Source organism: Salminus brasiliensis, chromosome 4 (assembly GCF_030463535.1).
Source record: "Salminus brasiliensis chromosome 4, fSalBra1.hap2, whole genome shotgun sequence".
Taxonomy (NCBI): Eukaryota; Metazoa; Chordata; class Actinopteri; order Characiformes; family Bryconidae; genus Salminus; species Salminus brasiliensis.
In genome coordinates this window covers 28,529,076-28,539,847 of record NC_132881.1, presented here as the reverse complement: position 1 = coordinate 28,539,847, position 10,772 = coordinate 28,529,076, and the positions used below count along the sequence as shown (strand labels likewise).

At 42.3% G+C, this 10,772-nt stretch overlaps 1 protein-coding gene across 1 annotated transcript; it reads left to right on the top strand.

Moving 5' to 3' along the window:
• The first annotated feature begins 912 nt into the window (after nt 1-912).
• On the top strand, nt 913-6,474 carry LOC140554650 (uncharacterized). The gene is made up of 2 exons (XM_072677862.1): nt 913-1,093; nt 2,847-6,474. The coding sequence occupies exon 2, from the start codon at nt 2,981-2,983 to the stop codon at nt 4,556-4,558; it is 1,578 nt and encodes a 525-aa protein (XP_072533963.1). The 5' UTR covers nt 913-1,093; nt 2,847-2,980; the 3' UTR covers nt 4,559-6,474.
• Nucleotides 6,475-10,772: the final 4,298 nt, after the last annotated feature.

Sequence of the window (10,772 nt, the reverse complement as noted above, 5' to 3'; positions counted from 1 at the left end):
CCTAAAGTACTGCTACATCCTATTTTCTGGCATCCTTTGTCTGTGTCGAGTGCCGTCCTTCAGTTCCCTGAGTCTACTCCAGCCTACACGGGGAGAAGGTGCCCCCTAACGGCCACAGGCGGAAAAACAAGATCCGCCATTAGCGAGACACAGAGCTCAGCTACAGCTGGGGCTACAACACGAGACGTTTGAGCAAAGACTGAAGAAATCTGAGCACGTAAATGAAACGTCCTTTAAAATCTGCCTTTCTTGATTTTGCCCGATTTAGTATTAACGTGGCTTCACATGCTGGTCGGTTCTGCATGTCTATGTAGCGAGGCCATTGGCTCCAGACCAGGCAGAATCGAGGGACTCGGGTAGGGAAGGATGTTTCGTGCAACTATTGGGACGCAGCCCTTAAGTATCGCCTCCCAAACCCACTCGAAAGGTTGATAAGCAGTCTCATTCACCACAGACTTTGACAGCAGAGTGATCGCGGCTCGGAGTCTGGACATTACAACGTTAATCGTGAGGACAGTATCAGTTGTATCACTCTGCTATTGTCCGGTTATATCTGGGCTGCGTCCAAATGATTCAACCACAAACGCTTTCCCCCTTCCTGATGTTCCCTGATCTGTAGCCCACTGCTTTAGCTAGGCAGCTACATTAGCAGAGTTGACCAGCCCGTGGATCCCCCCGGCTGTCAGATACAACATGAGGGACGCAGATCGTCTGGGCTGGCTTTAGGGTTTTTACTATGATCTAGCTGTGTTGTGGTGTTGTGGTGTTCAGATGTGCTGTGCCGTGCGGAAGGCGCCGAGGCTCTAGGTGGCAGACGTGTGCTCGTTTAGTTGGACTTATCCTTTTGCTCATGCGCTTAAACACACTTGGCGCCAGAAGCTCTGTGGCGCCAGCGCTTACACACACATACACACACACTCCGAGAGGGGGAGAGAGAGAGGGAGCGAGCGAGCGAGCGAGCAGACCGCAGCCAACCAGTGCAGACGCAAGCAAGCAACGATCTAGAGGCCGTCGGTGGTGCAAAGCCTGCAAACAGAGGTCCTTATTTTGGACTCTGGGGAGCAAACTAAGGACCACCGGATCGGGCAGATCGGTACAGTTGTCTTTGTGTCCTAATAGTGCTCGTACGGATTATCTATAGTCCATGGTTTCAGATTAAACTTTGCAGTCTAGCTAACGGTAGGTGGCTAACTAGCTTTGCTACGAGGACAAAGTTATTTTGCGATAGACGCCAGATGCGTGCCGTTTTATCCAGCTTAAAGCCAGCGTTAGCTTAATACTCCGTACTCCTCTTCGCAAATCGTGTAAATTCGCGTTTGGCTGCTCTCGGTATTGCCAGCAGGAAAACCGAGCACGTCACTAAGCTCTTGGGTAGCAATGGCGGTGGGCAGCTCGTACTGCGCTAGCTTAGCGAGGTTCCCTTTAGCAGGACGGTAGGCCATGTTGTTTCGCCCCAGCTAAGAACGATGCTACGAAATGTCGTCGTTAGCTAGCATTATCCGCACTGTTCGCGGCGCTCTTCGAGGAGCTTGGGCTGTCGTCGGGTCTAGCAGCGCTCGGTTGTTGCACCTTTTAGCTGGTTTTGACCGTTATCTTCATCAGCACAAAGCCCCGCGCGCTGCTGGTTATGTAAGATGGGGGACGCCTTTCCCGGGCTTTTCGCGAGGCGTTCTGCCATGGTTAGCCATTTTGGTAGCCATCCATTTTAAGCCTCGCTGTGTACTCCTGCTATGCGTTTCTCCACGATAACTGCACTTAACTGCCGGAGCAGATGCTTCTCTTTGACATGGCTCCTTTCGGCGTACGCTGTGCGCTTGGTTGGGTTTTAATTTGCCCACGGCGGAGCGGTGTGTCGGGGCCCAACTGCGTGGCTACATGCCTCTGAAGGGCGGAAGCTAGCGGCGGCCATTTTAGAGCTAGTTAGCTCCTCCAACCTCAGTCGCACAAGATGCCCACCGCTAAAGGCGGTGTAATTCTGCGAACCGACGGAGTCAGAATTTCCACGACTGGACGCACAGGGGCATAATATCAGGTTGCTGAACAACTAAACACGATATTGAACATAAGTTGCCCTTTTAAGAGAGAAGTAGCCAAATTGCTAGTTAGCCAGCTAGTTAGCTGATATTGCATGCTTCATGAAGCTAACTAGCAAGCTATTTAGCCCGCTAACTTAGCCAACAAAGGCAGCCCAGTGTTTACACTCAGTATGTAGTTACTTATTGCAGCTTCCAAAGTTCCTCTCTTTAGAAAGTTGTAGTGCTGCAAACACGGAAAGCTGTACTATGCAACATATGCTTGAAGTTAGTCCGAGGCCTCTCCGGCATGTCTAAACTTTGCTTTCATAGGTATACCTAGCCAGCAAGTTAGCTTCAATAATAACTGTCCACCGGCTAACACTAGCCTGTTTTAGCAAAACAGAAATTTGCTAACTAGCTTAATGGTAATAGCCAGATAGCCTTGTTTGAGTTTCCTGCAGTTCTGCACACAGTTTAGATTTTGTCAGTAAATGAGCTTTGTTTATTTTTTTGGCTCCTTTCCTTTCTCAGTCAGCAGTTCTTAGTCTTTGGGAAATGTGATGTTTCTGCTTCACTTTGTTCACTTAGCACACCAGTAGTGCAGATGTTAGCCTCCTGTCCAACCAGTTTGATGTAAACAAGCCTTTCACAGGTTATGCTGTTACTGATAGCTGTGCTGTGTGTGGACAGTGTTTCATTTAATTTGGTGTAATAACTGTTAAGTCTGTTTAGGTTTGATTTATGTTGTAGTCTTACCTTGTAATCTTGCTGATTTGCTGTTTACACATGGACATGCATCTGTAAGTAATTTTGTTGTCTGGTCTTTAACAGGGAGGATACCTCCTGGCTCAGATTGACCGAAAAGGTCTCCCTTTTTCTTCTGAGATTGTTAGCGGTGCTCCTAGAGCAACGCTAAGCTTCACCCAAGCTTAAAAACGGAAGTCGTCAGGCTGGAGTGCGTCCTGATGGCTGAGTCAGAGACTGAGTGCGACACGCCAGGCCTCGACACGCTGGGGTCTGAGTGTGTCATAGCCCACACGCAAGTCGGGGACTTGCACTATGCGGCAGAGACTGAAATCATGACCCAAGAGGACAAGAGGCTTGACCTGGAAGCCATTCATGGAGATCTGGGAGCTGTGACCTGTGTGGATGCAGTAACAGAGACTGACCATGACTACACAAAATCCGAGGTGCATCATGAGCCACATTACTTCACAAGTGCAGACATAAAAGGCAACGAGGCCTTGCTTGGTGAAGTGCTGTTGAAAGCAGAGATGGGTGGAGCTGCGGAGCATGTGGTGAAGGTCGAGTCAGATCACGGAGGAGAGCTTACAGTGGAGTCAGAAAACGGGGTTATAATTCATGAAGCCCACGGTCTGCAGTGCAACGAGTGTGGGGAGATTTTCGGCAGCATGACTGATCTGCACCAACACTTTGAAATCCATAAAGGAGCCCACCCCTACATCTGTGTCCACTGTGGCGAGAGCTTTGCCATTGAAGCTAGTCTGAGAGGACATATGAAGATCCATATGAAGGAGAAAAGCTATGTCCCCACTGGTGTGGATTTAGTTGGCAAAGGAGTCATTGATGCATTCAACCTGAAACCCCACCAGATGATGCACTCCCCTGAAAAGCCGCACAGATGCTCTGAATGTGGGAAGAGCTTCGCTGCAGCAATCACACTCAGAGAGCATATGAAAATGCATTCTGATGACAAGCCCTACAAATGCACCCAGTGCAGGAAAAGTTTTGTTCGCAGACGCCATCTAAAAAAACACCAAGAGCTGCATGCTCGTGAGAAGCCTTTTAACTGTCCCCAGTGTGGTAAAGGCTTTGCCACGTCGTCTAATTTGAAACAGCACCAGAAGACCCATGCTGGTGACAAGCCACATCGGTGCGCTCAGTGTGGCAAATGTTTTGCTGCTGCAGCCACTTTGAGAGAACATCAGCGAATTCACTCTGGTGAGAAACCTTACAAGTGTAACCAGTGCCGGAAGAGCTTTGTGAGGAAACGCCACCTGAAGAAACACCAGCTGGTTCACCAGGGCGGTAAGCCCTACCGATGCTCTCAGTGTGACAAAGGTTTTAACCACTCTTCATCCCTGTCGAGGCATCACAAGGTTCATCTAGAAGCAAAGATGTATCCACAGCCTGACAAGGAGTTCCCCTTTGATACCCCTATGAAGAGGGGAATGCACACTGGTGAAAAGCCATACAGCTGCAACCACTGTGAGAAGAGCTTCAATCACTCATCATCGCTGTCTAGGCACCAGAGAACTCATTCTGACGGAAAAACGTACACCTGTGCTCACTGTGGCAAGAGGTTTAATCATTCCTCCTCTCTTGCAAGGCACCAGCGTGTTCATTTGGATGAGAAGTCCTCCTATAGTGCTATTCCATCAGGAAAGGGATTCCCGCATACTACCATTTTGAAACAGAGAATTCTGCAGAGTGAGAAGCCGTACAGGTGTTCTCAGTGTGGAAAGGGTTTCAACCATTCTTCCTCCCTGTCTAGGCATCATAGAAGTCATATTGATCAGTGAGCTCGCCTGTAAGATTTTGGAAGTATTTTGCAATCTGTCTCAACTTCGTTTCAAGCCAACCTTAAGCAGCTTTTTTTTTTTTTTTTTTTTTTCCTTTCAGAAAATATGATGTAAAGAAAATCTCAAGTTTAATGTGGGCTTTCAGGACGATATTGATGCTCTTTTGAAAGTAAGCTTTTGGTTAAGTCCTTTAACTTCACCTTTTAAGAGCGATGAATTTCAATACGTGGTGTGATTGGCATTGAGCTAATACTGATCTGCCTGATGTGCATATAGAGCTTGCTGTTTTTAATTTGACTCCTGTAAGATAATGTAGACAAACTTGTAGCAATTTCATGCTTAATGACTTGGGCCAGTTATGCTCCCAGGCAGTACCATGGCTCAATCCTTGTTGGGGATTTAGACATAATTGGTGACCAAGTAATGCAGATTTTGACTCACCTAGTCACTCCCCTGTCCTTGTATCCTTACCCATACGACCTTTATGGGCTGTTCAGAAGCTGATATCATTTGTAAATAACTGTTTTTTTATATATATACACATGTGTATAGGTGAGTAGTGTGCAGTTCTTCTACGTATTGAGCTCCCACCCCATTTTGTTTTTGTTTCTCCCCCCACCCCAACCCCCCTGTTTTCCGATGTATGATTCAGTCAGTCTTAACCATCTGTAGATGAGGAAAATAGGATGATTGAGGGTTTTTTTTCTAGCTCCAAAGAAGCTCAGTGTGCAGAACTGGTAAAAAAAAATCTGTTTGAGTCTAACAAAGTCAGCCAGAATGGTGTATAAGAGAATGAACCCAACAGGAGAGAGTTAATCGTAGCATACCCTTAGTGATGTGCTCGTGACCATGCCCTTACCAACCTGTTGTTCACTTCGTTGAAGTGCTGCACAGTTCAGCTTGATTGTAAAATGAGCGGCAAGGAACTTTTGTAGGCCTGCAGAGACTGTTGAATTGAGTTTGTAGTCCTCCTCCAACCCGTTTTGTATGACCCGAGTATGAACTCGTATGATCACATCTTAATTTGGCTGGTTAAGAATCACTGTATACTGCAAATTTGTGTGACGCAATCTTAATGTTCCCTCTCCGATGTTGCTTTACTGGTTTTCTTTGGTACTCCACCATTTGTTACTAATGGATAAATTGTGCATATTTGCGTACGAACGTATTCCTTGCCATTGCTGTAGAACTACTTCCGTCATCCATAAATATATATATAGCCTGTAGTTAACTTATATTCTGGACACATGCAGCAAAGTATCAAAATTTAGTGTAATAGATTGTGTATACTTATCAATACAAATAAAAAATATAGCTTGCTCTGATTCAGTTTTTCAAAATTCCATAAAAATGCGCTTTCTACTTGCAGTTCTGTGTATGGGGGGGAAAAAATCTTTTACAAACTGATGATGTATTTTTTTAATATGGTTTGGGTAATCTGAAAGGGAAATGAAAGGAATACTGTTTTTATGGGAGTGAACGTTATTGACCTTTTGCTTTTTTTCCATTTGAATAACAATTGTGCTTCAACTCATAGCATAGGCTTATTCATTGTGTTAGATAGGTGCCTTATTGCATGCTGTGTAGAAATGTATGTTGAGCTGTAATAGAAAAAATAAGATTTTGGGCTCTTCCTCCCTTTGTTCCTTTACATACTAACCAACATTTTACTTTGACTTCAGGTAATTTGTTTTGCTTCTCTGTATATGAATATCTGTTTACACTGTTCCTGCTGTCTTTTAATTTCCCTGTCTGCTGGCCTCATTGTAGAATACCTAGAGGTTAAAATGAGAAGTTACAATGCCATTGATTTCATATTTTGATCTCCCTCTTTTAAGTGGTCAGATCTTGTTCCATGACTCTTACCCATCTTTGAGTGGCACACATGGATAAATAAAGGTTCTTGACTATCTGTTTACCTGTGTCTTGGTTAAACTGAAAGTGGGAGGAGAAGTTGGTGGTGTTCACCTTCTAGAAATTTCAGCATCCATTACAGGGTTTTCTAATCTATTTGGATTTGGTGGAGATTGTAATCCCAACAGATGGCCGTCTTAGTTTAGAAGTTTCTAATTTATTGGAAAGAAACGAAATTTTTTTTTGTCTTCAGAGACAGTTCAGTGAATAAGCGCTTTTCCCCTGTTGTTAAACCCGCTCACTCAGTCAGTGTTTGTCAAAAAGCTCATCACTGCTAAACATTAATCCTGAGTAACCAGAGCTGCAGCAGTCTGAGGTCCACCAGGCCCGGCTGTGTTATGAATGTCTTTATAAGGGTCGCCTCTGTGGGGCGCTGTCGGCCCTGTCTGCTCTGCACGCTTGTGCTCTTCACACAGTACCACGTGAGGAGCGGTACGGCAGTGCTGTAGCTCTCTCTCCGCGCTGCTCTGGTCGCAGGTCTGTACTCCCGCGGATCTCGTGGAGGAGTTTGTGTGGAGGATCGCGTTCAGGCTGGTTGTTTTACATGGTTTTTGAATATGGGATAATCTCCGGATCCGGGGGAGCAGCGGAGGAGCCGTGACAGGTGGGCGGAGCCGCCAAACGCGGATCTCACGCACGCGCACGTAAGCGCTTCAGTCATTTTCTTAAACAGCAGGACTGAAATATTAGGCACGGGTTGTTTAGGAAAGGCAGAAGAACCAGGGTTTATACACCAGAACACCTCATCACAAGCTCAACTGCACAGTTAATAAATATCACATTGATATCTTGACTCTATATATTGTAAACTAAGTGATTCTCAACACCTGAGAAGTATTTTTGCAGATGTTTCACGTGTATATGTATGTTTATACTGTATCTGAATTTTGGGTGAGCTTTGCTGTGGGTTTGGTAGACCGTTTTAGTCAGCTAGGTCTGTGTTTGCTATGAATTATTTATTTATTTATTTTGCTTTTATTTTATTGGGAATTTTAAGTGTGTAATTACATTTAGTTTTATGGCGTATTTGGTAGAATGAGCTTAAAGGTCATTAAACAAATCCACAAGATTATCAGCGTCATCTTTTACACGAAATACGGCGCTTCATGAAGAACTTGAAGTAAGTTGTAGTATGACTTACACTTTTTTACTCAAATAAAAGTACAAACTCAAACGTACTTAAAGTAAAGAAGGAAAAGAACATCTTTAAAAACGTTCATTTATTTTATTAAAAATCTTTTTGGCTTTTTGAGTTACAGGTGAGCACAAGCAGGACAGTGAGTGTAAATAATGGTTTATGGCAGAGCTGCCTGCAAAATCCTACAAATTGCATTTTAGTCTGCTCTTTTCTGTACAGAAAAACTACCAGTTAAAATACTGTTTTTTATTTATTTATTTATTTATTATTGTTATTATTATTTTTTATTTATTTATTTATTTTTGTAGCCAGTTTCAAGTCAAGTCAAGTCAAGTGGGTTTATTGTCATTTCAACTACATACAGAGTACACAGTGAAACGAAACAACGTTCCTCCAGGACCATGGTGCAACATAGACAGAGCATACAAGACACAAGTGCAACACAAACAAACAAGTGCAGACAGACAACACAACACAGTACAGACAGAGAATAATAATAAATAATTGCCGGTAGTGTGCAAGTTGTGCAATGTGCAATAAATAGAGTCCAGTGAGGTAGTAAAGTTATTAGTGCAAATGCTTGTGCAAAAAACAGTAGAACAGTAGTTATAACAGTAGTTATCTTCTGGTTCACAGAAGATAACTGTGGTAATACATGCTCTCCAGCTCTGATACCCTGAACATGTGAGTAGCAGTAAGAGCCTGTTTCTGTCTTTTCACTCAGATCTTAATTTGAACTGTCATGCTTCACACTACTGTGTTAGTATTTCTTTACAACCACATTTCTATCAAATTCTAAAAAAGTCCTTCTGTAAACAAGCAACACAAAAAGTGACACCACCCATCTGACATGTAACAATTGAACTGTTGATTTCCAGGTATTTACTGGTTTTAAGAGACTAGTGGGGAAGAGACAGTTTATCCAGAAAGCTGGTGAAAGGTTCCTCTCTGTCAGGGCTGTCCTTTCAGATTTGGAAACCAGATTGTAAGAGCAGTTAAAAGCCCAGCATTCCCACCTCACAGGACAGACCGATTCAACTCTGCTGAACTGGTAAAACTGACTAATCAATTGAGCGCTGTCAGCTAGTTGTGTATAGATGCCTTTGAGTTTAACAGTGAGAAAAACAGTAGATTAAACATCATAGTTTTTTTTCCTGGCTCTCAGATGAACCATCGTTTGATTCACCTGCAGACTGAACTGGGCAGATAACGACAGTGATACTGGAGTCTGAAGAACCCATTGATCTGGGTTGTTAAACCGAAGATCAGAGAGCCGAAGATCACAGAACCGAAGAGCAGAGAGACGAAGATCTCAGAACCAAAGATCAGAAAGCCGAAGATCTCAGAACCAAAGATCAGAAAGCCGAAGATCACAGAACCGAAGATCAGAGAGCCGAAGATCACAAAACCGAAGATCAGAGAGCCGAAGATCACAGAACCGAAGATCAGAGAGCCGAACATCACAGAACCGAACATCACAGAACCGAAGATCACAGAACCGGGGATCAGAGAGCCGAACATCACAGAACCGAACATCACAGAACCAAAGATCAGAGAGCCAAAGATCACAGAACCGAAGATCACAGAACCAAAGATCACAGAACCGAAGATCACAGAACCAAAGCTTAGATTCACTTACAGAAGCGTGCGATTAGCTAACTGAGTAACTGAGTATCTGCACGATTAAAAAAAGTAACAAGCCTTTGGTGTAAATATAGTAGATATATAATAGATTTTCTTGTGAACTGTAGGAAGCAAAAAGTATTAAGAGAAAATAAAAAAATCTGAGTACAGTAACAAAGTATTTATAGGTTGTCACTTGCCACCTCGACTAGTATTAAAGTCAGAGCAGAAAGGTAAAAAGAACCGGTGTGTTTTGGTTCCACAAAGAGAAGACTCCAATGATCAGAGCTGAAAAAAATTATAATATAATATAATATAATATTAATATAATAATATAATAAGCATCTCCATAGGATCAACCCTCAATAACAACACACTCGCTGAGTCTCTTCTAAAAGGAAAACGCTTTCCACAGTCTAACCTTTCCAGGATGTTTTGCTTCCAACGTTCATCAGAACTTTAAGTTAGTAGACTATATAAAGCACCGGAGACGATTTTAAAGCAAAAATGCAAAATTGTGGACGTTATAAAGTAATATCAATGTTAGATAAATTAGTGATGCTTTAATGACCAGTAAATATTTAAATATTTACTTTTAATATTAAATATTATATATTTTCCTAGACAGCTGACTTTAACACTGAATAGATCATATTCAGTGTTAAAGTAAAATAATAATAATCAAATAATAATCAAATAATAATAATAATAATCATTTCTATATAAATGATATATGTACATGTATAATTTATCTTTCCAAAAATCTAAGAATTACTTTTTGTGGTTGCAATAAACAATTTGACTGGTTTTACTGAACTCAAATAAAATCTCTAAATGAAACTAGTTTAACTGACTGAAACCATTTTTAAGGTTGAATGGACAAACCATTTTACAATAGAGCGCTGTTGTCTGTTCCAGTCGTGTGCGCAATACTACGTACAACTCTTTAAAAGAGGAAGGTAAGTGAGAGGTGCTTACATTAACACACACACAGAAAGTACTAAATTCATTGCTCTCATTCAAAAACATTGTATCTTCAATGTGGCAAATTCACAGGAAAAGGGAAAAAACATCTTAACTTTCAATGGAAGTCAATGTAAAACGTTATTTTTTTGTATTTAAACAATTCATTTTTTTTATTAATAATTCTGGAGCATTTCTATTGGTCCTTTCATTATGAAATCTCGACACATTGAAAAAACTGCCGTGTCAAAAAGTGAAAAGCAGCAAAACTATAAGATATCAGGTACTGAGGTAACTTTATTATTCACCACATTGGCTCCAAATGTCCCAGCCAACATGCTCATACATTTTTAAGTTGAACTGATCAACCATTTTACCCAGTTTGATATAATGAAAGGATCTGAATGTTATAACTAGTGAAAACGAAACTGAAAGGTTCACGTCAAAGTGAGTTCATAGGTAGTATTGTCTACCATTTCTCACGTGACTCCTCTTATTCATGATGAATGTAGTTCCTTATTTCACACCATACAGCACAATAAGAGTTTCCTACGGGGTTGGTTTCACACACACTTA

Bases quoted from the DNA above. Each gene is read 5' to 3' on its own strand.
- LOC140554650 (XM_072677862.1), top strand. From the start codon at position 2,981: ATGGCTGAGTCAGAGACTGAGTGCGACACGCCAGGCCTCGACACGCTG.